At 37.5% G+C, this 19,052-nt stretch overlaps 2 protein-coding genes across 4 annotated transcripts in view; one reads left to right on the forward strand and one right to left on the reverse strand.

Annotated features, from left to right (window-relative positions):
• Positions 1 to 297: 297 nt before the first annotated feature.
• LOC134755170 (uncharacterized) overlaps positions 298 to 19,052 on the forward strand; it is a 21,271-nt gene continuing 2,516 nt past the window's right edge. The window contains exons 1-3 of one of the 2 annotated variants that reach the window (XM_063691674.1): positions 298 to 491; positions 1,098 to 1,169; positions 1,982 to 2,157. In XM_063691674.1, coding sequence (XP_063547744.1) covers positions 377 to 491; positions 1,098 to 1,169; positions 1,982 to 2,157 — 363 coding nt within the window. In that variant the 5' untranslated portion in view covers positions 298 to 376. The remainder of the gene's footprint in view (positions 492 to 1,097; positions 1,170 to 1,981; positions 2,158 to 19,052) is intronic. The other variant, XM_063691675.1, reaches the window with a different exon arrangement.
• LOC134755163 (uncharacterized) lies at positions 5,469 to 17,320 on the reverse strand. 2 transcript variants are annotated; one of them, XM_063691665.1, is made up of 6 exons: positions 14,452 to 17,174; positions 13,898 to 14,016; positions 13,118 to 13,258; positions 11,600 to 12,313; positions 10,947 to 11,106; positions 5,469 to 9,666 (listed from the first exon to the last, which is right to left on the reverse strand). In XM_063691665.1, exons 1-6 carry the CDS (start codon positions 14,513 to 14,515, stop codon positions 9,158 to 9,160), a joined length of 1,707 nt encoding a protein of 568 aa, XP_063547735.1. In that variant the 5' UTR covers positions 14,516 to 17,174; the 3' UTR covers positions 5,469 to 9,157. The 2 variants fall into 2 exon arrangements, 1 of the variants encoding a protein (XP_063547735.1); XR_010129011.1 differs by lacking the exons at positions 5,469 to 9,666; positions 10,947 to 11,106; positions 11,600 to 12,313; positions 13,898 to 14,016 and having other exon boundaries at positions 12,346 to 13,258; positions 14,452 to 17,320.

Genomic DNA, 19,052 nt, shown 5'->3' on the forward strand with positions numbered 1-19,052 from the left:
AAGAACCCTTTTGTTATCAACAAAACAAAAACGAATTTTAAAGACGGAGGTTTAGGTACAGTCGCCATCAGATATATCGGAGCGGCCGAGGTGCTCAAAAATATCTGAACACGCACTCTAACGCCCTGACAATAAAGGCGTGTTCAGATATTTGTGAGCGCCTTGGCCGCTCCCATATATCTGATGGCGACTGTACCATTTATTTCAACAACGTAGGATTGAAGGATAAAGTTTACATATTGGTTTATAATAAAAAAACTCAATTGTGTCAATGCACCATAAAACGACCACCATGACGTTAAACGTCAACCCAACGTTGAAATAATCAACAAATTTCGATATTTTACTTGATTTGTAATATTAATATTTAGTAACCATGTTTTGTGCGGAGAAGAACTCTTACTTGCAGCTGGTCTGCGCCATGGAGCCGCGGGTGATCAACAAAGCGGTTGAGAGAGCTATGGGAAAAAAGGTTTTAGACTCGCCTTGTGGTACGTTTCAGACATTACTTAAATCAATGGTTTTAGAATCGTTTTCTAAAGACCTCAAAGTAGAACCATGCTTACTAAACTGAAGGTACTTATTAAGTACTTAAGGCTATGTCGAGTGGCGGATGACGGATTCGAACCGGCGTGCGCTTACTCAGCCAACAACCTGGACCACGGCGGTACCCGTCCCAATTTCTCGAGTATCTATATGCAATCTTTAAAAGTGCTTGTGCACCTCCGATACGAAACCCTAATGGCATTTCAGTTGTTAATTTACATAAGTACTTAGTGTGACTTCTATATCAAACAGTTTGATTTGTTACCTAAAGCGAGCGGTTGTTATTATATGCGATAAACTAATGATGCTGCGCTGCGTTTATCGCATAAAACAACCGCGCGCTCAAATCTTGTGTACTTACTAAGTAAACCATGACTCGCCGGATACGTCCTTACGTCCAATCTCCTACGTTACTCTGTAGAATTATCGTCCAGTTTCTTACAGAATGTCTAAGTCTAGCCATATTTCTACTCCGCTTTCTTCTTATGATTGTTTTTATTTTTACTTTTTTGTTTCTTATTTATTTTATTTTCATATTTTGGCTATTTCAGCCAACGAGCTCGTAGCACCAATCAAGTGCAAGTGTGCTAAGTACTTAATTTCATTGGACCCACCACCCAGTGGTAAGTTTTTTTCTAACTAGGTACTAAAGCCATTCTCGCCACCATGCACCATAAAAGGCTTTTGGCGGTTGCTCAGTGAACCAGCCGCCTCGTGAAGCAATAGCTGCACGAAGCAGCTTGGTCTGTGTAGCTGGAAGGCCAGAAAACGCACTGCCATTTTACATCTGTTTTAACCAATGTATGGCGGTCGGCGTCAACGTGCACACTCGGAGCGAGCGTTTCGTTCCCGAGGAAAACGCACACGCGGCCACGATGCCTCAGGTGACGCACCTCTCTACCAGGGGCGCGGTTCGCTTGACCAAATGTATGAATGGTCTTGATTTTCCGCTCGCCGCGCCGCCTGTCGCACGCGTCCAGTCCGCGGTCTTAACAGACCGAGTTGTTTCGAGCGGTAATTTCCCCGCGAAGCGGCTCGTTCTGTAGATCCTATCGAAAAACTAATGTCAACCTTCTTAAGTTGACCTCATTGCCACATGGTCCACTGTCCTGTTTCGTCGATGTTCCTATGTGGTCACCTTCTTAAATTAACTCGTCCATATTCCTATGTAAGTAGTCCACAGTCCACGTGCCAACTCGTCAGCATTCCTATATCAACCAGTTCGACCACAGTGCTAACTTGTCACCATTCCTATATCGCCTATAGAAGACATACGAATGGTGACGAGTTAGCACGGTGGACGATAATGGAGATAAAAAAATTACGATATAGGAATTGGGAACGAAGTCGTCCTTCCTGAGCTAGACTAATTTAAATTTGGAAACGCTACGTTAGTTTCGTTAACAGTATGATTTTTATCTCAATCCGTTTTCAGCCAAATTCGATCCGCTCGGCCTGACGTCAGCTAGGCCGTCGAGATACGCGCCGCATATCGACATAACTCGCGCTCGACTCGGCTTCGGCCGGGTAGGCTTGAGGCTGCTCAACAGAGAACTGCACTCGCCGGACTATCTTATACAGCTGCAGGCGATACATACTGTGTTGGATCAGGTAAGGCAGAACGAATTCTACGCTGACGAATTTGCTGACAGAGCCTAGCAGTTTAATAAAGCTTAGTGATAAGATAAGGTCACACATACATACAGACGCCATTGATGGAGTGTTCACAAAGGGAGCGTGGTGTGGTCACCACTCAGTTCTCATTTATGCATAATTATTTTTCATTGTATTTTTACGGAAACGTACGAAGGTGTCTTGCTATTTCAGTCAGTTGCGGTACAAAAAGTACTGAGGTTAACTGCAATAGCATGACAAATACGAACGATTCCGAGAAAATACGATGGAAAACAATTATGTACTATAATACAATATTTTACACAATAACAGCCCATGAACTCAATTTTTCTCAGGACTATTTGATACAGATGCTGGAGATACATGCTATGTTGGATCAGGTGCGATTCTTGGCCTTTCCGCAATCTTTTAATTCACTACCTGTCTAGTGGCATTCGCCTTGCGTTCAACATTTGTGACGTTTTCAACCAAAAGGTACCACATTGTCGCCTGTCGATAGGGTTGATTTCGAATTGAAGCTATATGGAAATAGCGCCTTATTGACAACCGACAATAAGTAAGTTTGGTTGAAAATGGCACATTTATAGGTAGATACTCATTTTACATGGTAAAATGGGATACCAAATAATGAATTAGAAATAAGCCCTATTTTACAATATTTATATTACAATATTGTTAGAAAAAAATTCGCACACACTCAGAGAAAACTATTGTGAAAATAACAAAAAAACGTTGCTAAATAGGAGCCGACAGAGTCAAATTGCGGGCGCAGCAAGCTTAATTTTGCGAAAAAAAATTGCGTAAATGACAAAGCGAAAGCGTTAACTTTGTGAAAAAGCACATAGCGAATTTCACAAAGTCGAATTTTTCACAATTTTACTCTGTCGGCTCCTATTTCGCAATTTCAACTTTGTGAAAAATCATATAGCTAATTTCACAACGTAACATTTCTCGCAATTTGACTCTGTCTGCTCCTATTTTGCAATTTTAACTTTGTGAATATTCAGCAATGTCGACATTGTGAAGTAACGTTGACAATAATACATAGTAAAAGTTGTGATTTATAACATTGCTAATTTAGCAAATCTTTACATTGCAATATGAACATTGTTAATTTAACAAATTTAGTTTTTAACAATTTTTCTTTGATGCCTATTCCGAACATAGCTATTTTAGCAATTTTTATTTTGTGGTTTTATCAAGTGAACTTCGTTATATAAACTACTTTGAAGTCGTAGTTTTAGCAAAGTTGAAAGACGGAATAGAGAAGTCATCAATGTTGATATTGTTAGCTCAGCAGAATAATATTGCGGGGATAGCAATGTTAATGTTGCTAGCTCCGCAGTGTAATATTGTGGTTATAGCAATGCTGACGTTGCTAGCTCCGCAGTGTAATATTGCGGGGATAGCAATGCTGACGTTGCTAACTCCGCAATGGAATATTGCGGGGATAGCAATACTGACGTTGCTAACTCCGCAGTGGAATATTGCGGGGATAGCAATACTGACTTTGCTAGCTCCGCAGTGGAATATTGCGGGGATAGCAATTCTGACGCTGCTAGTTCCGCAGTAGAATATTGCGGGGACAGCAATGTTGACGTTGCTAGTTCCGCAGTGGAATATTGCGGGGATAGCAATGCTGACGTTGCTAACTCCGCAGTGGAATATTGCGGGGATAGCAATACTGACGTTGCTAACTCCGCAGTGGAATGTTGCGGGGATAGCAATTCTGACGCTGCTAGTTCCGCAGTAGAATATTGCGGGGACAGCAATGTTGACGTTGCTAGTTCCGCAGTGAAATATTGCGGGGATAGCAATGCTGACGTTGATAGCTCCGCAGAGGAATATTGCGGGGATAGCAATGCTGACGTTGCTAGCTCCGCAGTGGAATATTGCGGGGATAGCAATACTGACTTTGCTAGCTCCGCAGTGGAATATTGCGGGGATAGCAATGCTGACGTTGCTAGTTCCGCAGTGGAATATTGCGGGGATAGCAATGCTGACGTTGCTAGCTCCGCAGAGGAATATTTCGGGGATAGCAATGCTGACGTTGCTAGTTCCGCAGTGGAATATTGCGGGGATAGCAATGCTGACATTGCTAGCTCCGCAGAGGAATATTGCGGGGATAGCAATGCTGACATTGCTAGCTCCGCAGAGGAATATTGCGGGGATAGCAATGCTGACGTTGCTAGCTCCGCAGAGGAATATTGCGGGGATAGCAATGCTGACATTGCTAGCTCCACAGAGGAATATTGCGGGGATAGCAATGCTGACGTTGCTAGCTCCGCAGAGGAATTTTGCGGGGATAGCAATGCTAACGTTGCTAGCTCCGCAGTGGAATATTGCGGGGATAGCAATGCTGACGTTGCTAGCTCCGCAGTGGAATATTGCGGGGATAGCAATGCTGACGTTGCTAGCTCCGCAGTGGAATATTGCGGGGATAGCAATTCAGACGTTGCTAGCTCCGCAGTGGAATATTGCGGGGATAGCAATGCTGACGTTGCTAGCTCCGCAGTGGAATATCGCGGGGATAGCAATGTTTACGTTCAACATTGCAGAACTAGCAATGCCAAAAGTCGCGAACGACAATAGCTACCTGAAAAAATACAACAATATTTATAAAACTAACTTTTATTATTAAAAAACGTTTGCAGGTCCGTAAGAATAGAAAAAAATGTTGCCCACTAAAATACAAATAATGTAGATAATAATGGGAAACTAAAAGTTTCCAGTGAAAAATCAACTATTTACTAATATGTAAATCAAAAACAAACACTCGGTGTTTCGAAAATGGGAATTGAACCCGCTAAATGAAAGAAAGACCTGCAATTTACTGTACCGATCGGAAGGCTTAATTACATACATTTATTTAAGATGCTATGTTATTTTGAAGAACCCTTTGATTGAGCCTTTCGATCGGTACAGTAAAATTGAAAGGTTTTTTTTGTTTTTCACATTTAGCGGTATAGTAACAGTTAAGCTATGTCAGCTCATATTCAAGCGCGCGTGCACCGCGATTTGATCTGATTAGCCAAAACCCATATCCGTAGGAACGGATCAACGGGACGCCAGTCCCGCCTGAACCATTGTACAGTTAACTGGTTATTTTAATATACGGAGTCGAATATAAAAGTGATTATTATTCAACACTAAAATACCTATTTAAATACTATTTACCCTCTAGCCACTATACAGAAGTACCGTCAGCGGGATCCGGGAATCGAACCCGCTTTAGAAGTACTAAAAAAGCGGGTTCGATTCCCGGATCAGCCAGGCGACTTTTTTCAAATTCTTTGAATGTAGTTCGTATTGTTTTTAAATAAATATAGAAATGAAGCTATTTTTACTTCCACTCGTCAAATATTTGGTGACAACTCGCCAAATATATCGAAACACAACCTTATTCCCATGGCAAGAAAGGTGTGTTGCGACATATTTGGCGACTTTGGCTGGCTATTTGAAGCTGACTGTACCTACTATTTCAAAGTTAAATGGATGCGAATGGATTAGAAGTATGACCATATATTTGACGAGTAGAAGTAAAAATAGCTTCCTTTCATTTTTATTTCAAAACAATACGAATTGCAAATAATTAAGAAAAATCGCCTGGCTGATCCGGGAATCGAACCCGCTAAATGTGAACAAATAATAATAATTAGCATACCGTCAGGTAACAAGCAAAACTCACTAACTACTGAAAAATAATTAAACAAAAATCAACCTTATTCGCATAATATTACGGTTCACTATGGCTATGAACTTGTGGTGGTACTTAGTGACTTTTGCTTATCACCCGACGATATATCTACCTGCTGTTAACCTAACCTAACCTAACCTAAGTACTGGTAATAACCAACAACAGTATAACGTGACCCACCCCGTGCAGTTCTGTACCTTACTGTCAATATTATAGTGACAACGCTATTCATACATCAGGTCACTACTTACATGCAAGGTGTTTCCTAACACAACAATCTAGCGCCACTTGCACCATCCTACTAACTAATGAGGGGTTAACCGGTTAACCCCTCATTAGTTAGTAGGATGGTGCAAGTGGCGCTTAGGGCCACAACTGTAGTTACATATCGTTTAAATAGAAACTAAACTTATAGCCACGTCAAATTAAGCCGAAAATATCAATCAGCAGAAATAATTCGTGTTGTTTTGAAAATTGGTATAGTTATTTATACCTTGTGGTGTCCAGATAAACATACTAAAAGTCCTCGAGGGTGTAGGGGGGGGGATTTTCCAAACCACGAATTATATCCGCAGATTTTTTATTTTTTTTTGGGTTATTAGCATATTATCACTGCATGAACAAAACTGTTTTCATAATGAGGGCTATTCCCATCAATAATCATTACATATTTACCGTAATATAACATTTGATTACTTCCTGTAAAATAAAATACGAACAAAAATATGTTTAAAATAGGAATTGTTAACACTGTAATGTTCCACGGCCCTTTTGAACTTAATTTACTAAACTGAGTTAGGGTATGCATTATACCTGCATAAGTAATTGTAATCATACTTACTATTACTACAAATTATTAAATCTTACTCTAGTTGGGTTAATTAAATCGGTTTACTGAGTACGATATGATACTCAGGAAGATTAATGTTATGCCCAATGACTACACAGTTGCACAAAAACGGATACTGCATGGTGTCTTGATCAATGTATATGTGTGATGATTGTAATGAGTCCAGTACATTATAAGCATGGTAATGATTATCAAAACCAATTGTTTGTAAAGGCTTAGCCTTGAAACTAATCTTAGACACTCCATCAACATATATGTCATCAATTTTGGAAAAATAAATGTTTTCTTCATTAATAGCAGTAACTATTACAGAATTTACTTGGTAGCGCTCGGAACACTTTGCCGCCCAACTCACTTTATATAATTTTGTAATATCTGACCATTGCATTTGATCTAAAATCTGTTTACATTCACTAACTGGTACTTCTGCTTGGCCCCCAAACGAAAGAGGCGAACGAATAGTTTCTTTCAAGAATATGTCATTTAACATCAACTGATGCTTTCGAGCTACTGTCAGTGTCATGTTAATTCGGTTATTTGTTGATTTTGCAGCTAACTTGTTGAAGCGATGTTTAGCTTCGTAGCGCATTGAAGACAGAAATCTCAAGGGACCAAAACGTAACATTGCCGAATGATAGTGCAGTAAATTGTGAAATTTAGGCTTAAGACTTTGGTTAAACAGTGTGATGTACATTTCGCAAAAGTCAGCGATCATATACTTAAAATAGTCTATTTGCTCAGATACAAAACGGGGTGACATAATAAAATCTAAAACAGTCATTAATTGAATATACAGTTGCCAATATTTATTATGTCTTGGAATGAAATCACCAAACATTACACCAAAATACTTGCAAAATGTGCTCATTTCGGCAGCATTTAAACGTATATTGCCTTTTCGTAAATTGGACATGGCCAGCGTGACGGGCTTATCTTTTTTATCGGGACCGTATTGAAATGAGGAAATTTTGTTATTAACAATATCAATTGTAAGATATTTCATTTTGTCTACAAAAACCACAAGTAAAGAGCACATGACGTATTTGGCACAGCCTTCGTGCATGTCATGCATTACATCAAAACCCATTTGCGAAAATAAATTAAAATTTTCTATGTCGAGCCATATACATTTTTCTTTGACGCCTGTCAGAGATGAATTATTCGTTTTTAAATCATCCTGGTAATTTGACTCGGTCCTTAAGAGAGATTCATCTTCATAAACCTGATTAGCCATGACTTTTTTCTCTACTTTGCATGTTCTGCAAGGAAAATTGCTTGAAAAACTCTCAACAAATCCTAAAACACTATGCAAGCCTAAATTATCTCCTAAAATTAATGACAACTCAAAGTAAATTGTGCCCTTGAAATCTGGCAAATCAAAAACTATTCCATGCTTAAATAAATCATTAAACTGGTCAATCAGGGGCTGAAATATTATACGATTCCCAAATTCCACTCTGTCAGTGGAATGATAGAGTAAGACTAAAAATATGTTACCTAACAGAGAGGCACAATAGTACGGCAGGCAAGGAAGAGAAATGTATGCGGCTCCTAGTTTGTGCACACCACTATGACTACCCAAAGGGTTCAAAGTCTCGAAATCGTCAATTTGCAAAAATATGGGCATGACTATCTTATCTCCATGATTTTTCTGTCTCCAAAATGAACCATGCATATAATGCTCTATACTGTTTGACGTGTCATGAGCCATCAGTTTTTTCATAGCATCGATGGTCTCATGAAGTATGTTAGGCAACGAAAAAAATTTGTGCAACACATCTCTAATAGGTATTTTATGGGCTATGCACTCTACTGCTTGGTAATAAGTTTTACCTTTTTTTTTTACGTAATCAAATCGTCGCCCTACAGTATAAGGCTCAGGATTAACTAAAGTACCCTTACTTTCAAAGAACTGATGTCGTTTATAAGTTGAACTAAACATCTCTAGATCGGTTGTCAGTTTTGCTACGGCAGAGCTAGAAGTTACTGGTAACAGAGGTCTGATTGACATAGTGAACATGTTGTGAATACCGCTATAAACTGTATCTAGCACATTGTTCGGCAAATGGGGATTACTATACAGGGATGAGAAAAGTTGACCTAAACTGTCGCTTAGCGGCGGTGTGTTGTGTTTGCTATCACTCTGTATAGTACTATTATTTTCTTTAATTTGAAACTCGGTTGCGCTACACACATTATGTAATGGATCATTATTCACGGGAGAGGTCTCTTGTCCAATAGCAAAATCCTGTACACTTGAAGCCTGTTGTAACATAGAAGAATCTGAATGTTCTTTCAAATAATGACGCCTAAATGAATTGTAGAGTTGATAAGTTCTCCCACAATCCATGTTTGGACAAATATAACATTTACCTGGATGATAAAATGTAAAATGGGTTTTAAATTGCTTCATTTGGACAAAAGACCTTTTACATATTGCACACAGCACCATCGTGCCTGTTAGAAACAGAAGCAAGCAAATCTAGCATAGGAGTGCCTTCAGTGTCAAACTTGCTCTTCATTACATATATACTTCTTTGGATAAACATCCAGACTGGGGCACAATCTTTTGAATATGGTAAGTCTAATGCCCATAGAATCTTAAAAGTATTTGAAACAGCTTTACAAATGCTGGGAAACGTGTACCTGATGTCTTCAGAGATTATTAAATCATACTGCGTAACATCCTGCCAGCAAGCCCCAACAGCAACCAAATATGGAAGAACAGGCAATTTTTTTTCCTGCAATGTGGCCTTCCGTTCACTGAAGTGGCTTTGAAGGTCCGATGTAGATGGCACCAAGCTTAAAAACGCGTTGCTTACTTCTAATCTAGACGGGTTCCAGGGTTTTCTGACTCCTTTCACGGGAACAGTGTGCATTTGTTTCAGCAACAGGGGAACTGCCAGAAAAGTCGCAACATTCGCTTGTTCCTCCCCCGCTGCAAAAATAATTAATACTTAGTATGGTTAACGATTACTTAAGGTAAAGTTTCTATTGAGTAAAATTCGTCATCTCCTCTATCTATAGTACCTACTTCACTTCCAGCCGGGCTAGCACATGATTGGCGCGAGAGTATCTCGCCGTGACATAGACTACCCGTCCCCTTTAAATTCATACAGTTAGTAAAAGACGGGTAGTCTATCTCGCGGCGAGATACTGTCGCGTCAATCATGTGCTCGGCCTACAGGTGTCGTTAAAAAAATCTACCCTGTATATAATATGTTATTTTCATCACACTTGCTCGAAAAAGATCTAATATCATGCAGGTGTACTAAAGGACAAAGGCCTATATTGTTCCCGCAGGAGTTATGGATTGTGAAAAAAAGGTGTAACTCTCTAGGGAGTTACAGCTTTTTTTTTATTATGTCATAACTACTACTATTACTACTTAATATGAACCAAGTAGGTATACATGAGTTTTACTTTTAAAATACTGACGTTTATAATTAGATATTTCGGTTAATTAATTTAATAGCTGTTCAAAATAATATTCTTACACAATTTTCAATCGTGGCTGAATGCCGGATGGGTATGTGCCTTAGATGCCTAACTTGTCAAAAAATCACAAATGGCGGACGAATGTTTGAAATGTCACCGTATTTAAGAATTTTTTCGCATAAAATTTAGTTTTTTCTTCGCAAGTGTGATTCTGTGTTACTCCGGGAGTAAGAATATTAACAAACTCGAGCCCCTTGCAAGAACTTGAACGTTATGCTTAGGTACTTACTTCTATATAATCTATATGGCTGAACAAATAAAACGTATGTACCAGGGTGGTTCAACTTTATCTCAACTACAATTTTTATTCACATCATTTGAAAATGTGATTTATAAGTTATTAAGTAAAAAACCATTTTTATTTCAAATTTTTATGAATTTTTAGGTGAATTTAAAAAATCTACCTTTTGAAAAATTACAAAAAATAGAAATGAAATTGTTTTTTTTTACTTCAAAACTTATAAATCAAATGTTCAAATGGTGTGTAAACAGATACATAAATAAAAATCTAAATAATAAATACGCATCCTCTTGTAGTTAAAGTTACAAAATTGGGAATATTTTTTCAGCATAATGAGTGTAACAAAATAAAACAAAAGGTTTTTTAGAGCCACCCTAGTATGTACAGTGTATGCAATTTCGAAGCTCACTGTACATACTGTATTTACATATAGAGGCAATAAAGACACTATTTGACAAAAAAACGATAATATAACTTACAAGTTGCAAGATCCAAAACAGTTTGAATAGAAGTGTCAGGTCGTGTTAGCTGTTGAGCCTTCTCATCTAGTAATGATAGCAGGCGACCTTTCACTACCGGGAAATTTTCGTCGAACTTTCCTTCTATTTCAGGGTATATTTTGTCAAAGTCACTGGCCAGCTGAAAATAAACAGAAATCAAACATTTGTTATTCAAGTAGAGCTTAAAAGCTCTTTCACAAAATCAAAAATGTTGCTAGTCATCAATCATCATTCATAATCATACAACGAGAAATGTTGCTAGTGTATATATGAGTATTTAAAATGAAAATCAATAACCCGACTGCATAATAATAATATACCTATAATCTACTAGCCCGCGACTCCACCCGCCACAAATAGACACACTTTCGCATTTATAATATTAGTATGGATTTACTCGCAAAACTGAGACAAATGTAATGACACCTCATATGTTAAACTCCGCTAAATGGTTTAGGCAGTAGAGCGTGCCAAATAATTAAAGATACATACATACATACGCTTGAAAAACTTAACCTCCTTTCTGCAGTTGGGTATAAAAATAACTTAACACAAATTGATGACTTCTGCCTGGTGATGTCATGAAGTCTGGCATGAAGACACTTGATTGATTAGTATTATCATTGACTCACCAATTCATAGCCCCAAGGACATTGCAGTGCTGGGAAGATGCTCAAATAACTAACATGGTCGCCTTCTTGCAGTGCAGCCATGCGTTCATGTAGACAACTGTTCCATTTTGTTTCTACCAATTCTCTCGGTGAAGAAGAGTGCTTCAACCACTGCACGGTATCTTTTTCAGAGTCTTGATTGGTACTTATTGTTTGAAAGGTGTCAGGAAAAGGTCTAACCCGTGCATTAGAAGATTTGACAGCAGATTTTTTTCTCTTGTTTTGGTCTCCGCTGCTGTCGCTGCTCTTGTCGCTATTACTGCTGTTACGACTTCTGCTGCGGCTGCGGATTTCTGCATTTAATTTTCTGCGTACTGTTATTAATCGGTTCACTATCAGGCCACTGGCCTGGATAGCTTTTCCATCAACAAGACGAAAAGGATTATAATATACCCCCTTTGTTTCACCTGGGAAAAGCTTTATAATTTCTGATGTCCACGTATCCCAGGTTTCTTTTCGTATTGGGTCAGTGTTTTCTTTCAATTTCCGCACCTCAGCCTCAACAATAAGGGCCGTCAGTATCTTTCGGTCACTAGACGATAATACCTTTTTATTGATTAGAGGTTTCCCAATACTGGATGTCTCTAAAATTTGTTTAAGATTTCCGCCAGTTATAGCCCCTATGAGTTTGCTTGCATCTATAAACTGTAAATCGTCACAATTGATGTCCCATTCCTGAAAATCAAGTAAGCACTAAGTTACTAAAGAACTAGAAGTCACGTCATGTGGGTATTTACTATTTGGGCACAATCATAATATTTACATAAAATAAATACATAAAATAAATATTTGGAGACAATCTTATTCAGAAAATCAACCTAGTCCCAAACTAAACGTTATTTATTTATTTTAGACTTAAAAACAAAACATTCATATTGACTACATATGATAGAAATAGCTTACACTTTTAATCTTTTGGATAGTAAAAAACCGGCCAATTGCGAGTCGGACTCGAGCACCGAGGGTTCCGTACTTTATAGTATTTGTTGTTATAGCGGCAACAGAAATACATCATCTGTGAAAATGACAACTGTCTGGCTATCACGGTTCATGAGATACAGCCTAGTGACAGACAGACAGACGGACAGCGGAGTCTTAGTAATAGGGTCCCGTTTTTACCCTTTGGGTACGGAACCCTAAAAATATATGATTATAATTAAATGTATTATAAATTAGTCGGAGTAATTCGTATTAAAATAAGTTGAAATAATTTGACCCAAAATAATAATGTACCTTAATATAATTATTCTGTGAAATGTATTTATTTCCTGGCCTACTTGTAATATGGGTACTAGTGACGATATAAATACTTATATAGTTTAATACATAGAAAACACCTAAGACTCAGGAACAAATACTCGTGTTTATCACACAAATATTTGCCCTGACCGGGGATTGAACAGACAGTTGACTCCCTCTGCATAACAAAAACATGATCCACCTTAAATACAGAGTAAAGATAAATATTATTATAATTACCAATAATTCAGTTGATGTTGTAACAACAGAGGATGTACTAGATTTTTGGCTACTTGATGGAATCACAAAGGAGTCTTGCTTTTTAATTGGAGCTATAACTTGCTGTACATCTACATCCCTCGGATCTTTTGTAACTCCTCTCTATAAAATAAAATTAGGAGTGATTAATTTAACCATAATGCCCATTCACATTATTTTATTTATTTTTATTTATTTATCAAATGGCACTATTTAATTGTTAATGCTTAGTTTATTGATGAAAATACAAAAGTCGCTGTATCTCCATCATCAGACTTAACCTTGATAAAAAATTCTTTATAAATCTTACTGGCTTAGTAAACATAACGAAGAGGACAAATCGTCAAAGTGAACTATGCATCGTTAAAGAGTTTCGTTTTGATCATCATCAGCAGTTCCACTTCATTAAATGTCAGTTTTTCTGAACGTGAATACTAGATTCATTAATGAAAATACAAAAATCGCTATATGTATGCCTATAAGATTCAAGAATTTTTCCCTGGATTCCTCATGGATCCCATCATCAAAACTGGGTTTTGACAAAAACGGGACCAACTTGGGACTATACACATTCAAACAAAAAAAACAATTTTCCAAATCGGTTCACCAATGACGGAGTTATGACGTAACATACATACAAAAAAAAAAACGGTCGAATTGATAACCTCCTCCTTTTTTGAAGTCGGTTAAAAATTGATTCAAAGTAATGAAAACATCTAAATTTTGAATCAAGTAGGTATACGAAAAAATGAAACTGCTCACGCGTTCTCTCTCACGGTCTAACGCCATACGCAGTTTCCCTTTTTGAACTGCTGCCGGGACCAATAACGACAACTCATGGTCGTTTGCGTTCAATAAAAAATCGAGATCCGCGCCCTGATCTATAAGCATAGAGATAAATAATAAGTACTGCATATTGCATAAATTTAACCCACTACACTGCACTGTCATGGCGGTAACAATGCCGGCAATATTTTTGCAGATATATTTGTCCATGGGGCTTCAAAGTGCCATAATTTCATTGCAACGTGTATTTTCCATGATTTCAAGAAAAATAAGAAGTAAATGGCCATTTCGATGGAGCTATAATGTCTACAACAATACATTGCTTTATTTGGGCAGTCGTGTAAAAAAAAATGGTCCAACATTGCAATTCAAAAATAACCTAAAAATAATTGTTTTAAATTCGATTTAAGAAATCTTCGACTTCGAATAGTTTATTAGGATGAAACAAATATCGATTAGCAACGACAGTCACATTACATTAACTACAATAGTAACTAGTTAGAACTATGTAAATACAAATTATAACTTACCGTTTAGCGATCCAAAAAGGTGTATCAAATCACAGTTGAACAGAAACACACTTAAGTCGTCCATCCTTTATATTTACTATTTACCTATAACTGTCTTAACTTTAAAGAAACTATTTCCTTATATTTTTAACAACGTGAACGGTTCGTTGTTTGAAAAGACAATAATAATCACTAAATAAATACGTTCCGTTGTTAGCGATTTGTCACGCATCCTAACCGTACGAATGTTGCCAGCGAAATGAACGATTCTTTTGTCAATTTTGCAAAGGACTAGTCAACATCACTATTTTAACAAAGTTAACATTGTGTTTCTAGCAATGCTTATATTATTTCGCAATGTAAAAGTTGTGAAATTATTAACTTGAGAAATTTTTCCCTTGTAAATTCCGCAATTCTAACATTGCGACTTGAGCAATCAAATACCTTTCTTAGAATTCCGTTTTTAGGGTAAAGGCATTAGTAAGTAGGTACTAAGTACAAATAATAATAATTAAGTACGTTGTTCCTTATAAAAAACTGCAAACCTGGAGAGTGGAGTCATAGCACGGTACGCTTATCACCATGCCTGTCACGTTCTAACAAGTATGTGAGTGCGAAAGTGACGGACTTAGTGATAGGGGAAACCATGCTGTGCGGGCAGCACGTAGTACGTACAGAAGGTTATAATTTATTATGTGTGAGCATTTGACAGATTCAAAGAGCAGTTAGATTAAAAACTATTTTAGGTAATAATTGCTTATCTAGAGAGATCGGTGCGGGCGGGTTGTGAGCGCGGCGCTGGCGGGCCGCGAGCATGACGTTGTCACTGACGCTGTCGCTAAATCTAGAGCCCGCGCAGCATGGTTTCCCCTATCACTAAGTCCGTCACTTTCGCACTCACATACTTGTTAGAACGTGACAGGCATGGTGATAAGCGTACCGTGCTACGACTCAGACAAAATTAATACAGCCGCCTTGAATAGCCGCCGAATAGTAAATCATATTTTTACTTCTAGCGCCTAAACTATTGAGTGGATTTCAATCAAATAGACATCAGTAGATCCATAATTAGTACACGAGTGCTATGCAATACAAATTTACTAAAATAAGTGGAGGAAAAATGTGTAAAACTTAAAAATGTGACTACAAAAACAGATTTTAGGTCTTAAATGGGGTTTAAATAATAGTGACAGTAATGAAATTTGACACCTACAATTTCAGGGATCCCTGTTTGCGTGTCATAAAATTGGAGCTTCGGGTCCACGGGGATCAAACGCCATCTTGAAAAGTATAAGTCTTTTTTGGTTTTTCTTTTTTTCTCGGAATATCTGGGTTTAATGTGAATACTGTGTATAGCGAAACGAAAGCTTGTTAAATTCCACATTAAAAAGTTATACAACACCATGTCCCAAAAACGAAGCCTTTTTCTAGAAATTACCAATTTTTGGAACACAAACACATTATCTACCCAACCACGAAAAAAAAAAATGTGTGGAAACTTGTAAGCTTCCCTTGTAACTTGTAAGCCCTATTTGATAGTTTGTATGGAGATCAAACCTTTTTTTGAGTACAGGACTAAGAAGTCTTTGTATGAAGGCATATTATTAGAATACAAGAAAAGTAATTTAAGCGTTTTTAAATATTCATCCCTTAAAAGAGTTAAAAAGGGGTTGAAAGTTTGAATTCATTACAAATGCTTATTGAAATTTCTCAGAAAGGCATTGTATAATATTACAAAAAAGGTTATTTCAACGTTCTTAATAATTCTACCCTTAAGGGTGTTAAAAAGGGGATGTATATAAGTTTATATGTAGTACAAGTTTTCGTTTTAGCTAGGAACATGAAACTTGGTAAAAGGGCATTATATTAAAATAGACGAAAACTGATTGCACCGTGTTTGAAAAGTTTGTATTAATAAAGTTTGCAGTGGGAGCGAACATTTTTTTTAAATAGTGGACTTGAAAATCTGAGTGTTGAGAGGGTTTATATCGCGAACAATTTTTTTCAGCTAGGGGCTTGAAACTTTGTACTTTGTGAAAGACAAATTTCATGCGCTGTATAATTATTAACAAATGATTTACCGTCCCTACTGATATCTTTTGCTGCATAATGTTCTATGCTCATTTAAAATATATAACCACCAACATACAAATCCACGCGTACGAAGTCGCGGGCAACAGCTAGTATATTTAATATGTCTTAACCGTTTCAACGCCAAGCAGCGAAGTAATTCGACGTGACTCAGACCAGACGCCAAGCAATAAACCAAATGTATGGTTTTCTAATAGGAGCAAATGTCGTGGCGTCAGTGGTACGACTTTCCGCTGACGTGATTTTCCGTCTTTGGCGGTGAAAAGGTTAAAACAAAAACCTATTATTGGATTATTTACCCTTGTAACACCTGCAAACATTGTAAATCAACTTAAAATTTGTAGTTAAGAGTTCTCTTTTGTGATTTTGACAAAGGCTCTCTCAAAGTTGCTAAAATCACAAGGTATTAATCAATGTGGTTGTGAACACTGTCAACCTCCAAACTTTAGCCGTGTAGATTCCGCAGAGTTCTATTTTGTTATTTTGACAAAAGCTCTTGAAGTTGCTAATATCACAAAGTAAAAAACAATGTGGCGGCCAACATTGCGAACCGCACAAAACTTAACTGTGAAGATTTCGCAGAGTTATTCTTTGTTATTTTGACAAAGGTCCTCAAAGTTGCTAACATTACAAGGTTTAAATCAATGTGGTTGTGAACACTGTCAACCCTCAAACTTTATCCGTGTAGATTCCGCAGAGTTCTATTTTGTTATTTTGACAAAGGCGCTTAAAATTGGTAATGTCACAAAGTAAAAAACAATGTGGCGGCCAACATTGCGAACCGCACAAAACTTAACTGTGAAAATTTCGCAGAGTTATTCTTTGTTATTTTGACAAAGGTCCTCAAAGTTGCTAACATTACAAGGTTTAAATCAATGTGGTTGTGAACACTGTCAACCCCCAAACTTTAGCCGTGTAGATTCAGCAGAGTTCTATTTTGTTATTTTGGCAAAGGCTCTTGAAGTTGCTAATGTCTCAAAGTAAAAAACAATGTCGCGGCCAACATTGCGAACCGCACAAAACTTAACTGTGAAGATTTCACAGAGTTATTCTTTGTTATTTTGACAAGGGTCCTCAAAGTTGCTAACATTACAAGGTTTAAATCAATGTGGTTGTGAACACTGTCAACCCTCAAACTTTATCCGTGTAGATTCCGCAGAGTTCTATTTTGTTATTTTGACAAAGGCGCTTAAAATTGGTAATGTCACAAAGTAAAAAACAATGTGGCGGCCAACATTGCGAACCGCACAAAACTTAACTGTGAAAATTTCGCAGAGTTATTCTTTGTTATTTTGACAAAGGTCCTCAAAGTTGCTAACATTACAAGGTTTAAATCAATGTGGTTGTGAACACTGTCAACCCCCAAACTTTAGCCGTGTAGATTCAGCAGAGTTCTATTTTGTTATTTTGGCAAAGGCTCTTGAAGTTGCTAATGTCTCAAAGTAAAAAACAATGTCGCGGCCAACATTGCGAACCGCACAAAACTTAACTGTGAAGATTTCACAGAGTTATTCTTTGTTATTTTGACAAGGGTCCTCAAAGTTGCTAACATTACAAGGTTTAAATCAATGTGGTTGTGAACACTGTCAACCCTCAAACTTTATCCGTGTAGATTCCGCAGAGTTCTATTTTGTTATTTTGACAAAGGCGCTTAAAATTGGCAATGTCACAAAGTAAAAAACAATGTGGCGGCCAACATTGCGAATAGCACAAAACTTAACTGTGAAAATTTCGCAGAGTTATTCTTTGTTATTTTGACAAAGGTCCTCAAAGTTGCTAACATTACAAGGTTTAAATCAATGTGGTTGTGAACACTGTCAACCCCCAAACTTTAGCCGTGTAGATTCAGCAGAGTTCTATTTTGTTATTTTGGCAAAGGCTCTTGAAGTTGCTAATGTCACAAAGTAAAAAACAATGTCGCGGCCAACATTGCGAACCGCACAAAACTTAACTGTGAAGATTTCACAGAGTTATTCTTTGTTATTTTGACAAGGGTCCTCAAAGTTGCTAACATTACAAGGTTTAAATCAATGTGGTTGTGAACACTGTCAACCCCCAAACTTTAGCCGTGTAGATTCCGCAGAGTTCTATTTTGTTATATTGACAAAGGCTCTTGAAATTGGTAATGTCACAAAGTAAAAAACAATGTGGCGGCCAACATTGCGAACCTCACAAAACTTTACTGTGAAGATTTCGCAGAGTTATTCTTTGTTATTTTGACAAAGGTCCTCAAATTTGCTAACATCACAAGGTATAAATCAATGTGGTTGTGAACACTGTCAACCCCCAAACTTTAGCCGTGTAGATTCCGCAGAGTTCTGTTTTGTTATTTTGACAAAGGCTCTTGAAGCTGCTATTGTCACAAAGTAAAAAACAATGTGTCGGCGAACATTGCGAACCGCACAAACTTTAACTGTGAAGATTTCGCAGAGTTATCTTTTGTTATTTTGACAAAGGTCCTCAAAGTTGCTAAAACCACAACTCACAAATCACACGTTGTGCAATGAGCAAAGCCAAACTATGTTAAATTC

Source organism: Cydia strobilella, chromosome Z (genome assembly GCF_947568885.1).
Source record: "Cydia strobilella chromosome Z, ilCydStro3.1, whole genome shotgun sequence".
Taxonomy (NCBI): Eukaryota; Metazoa; Arthropoda; class Insecta; order Lepidoptera; family Tortricidae; genus Cydia; species Cydia strobilella.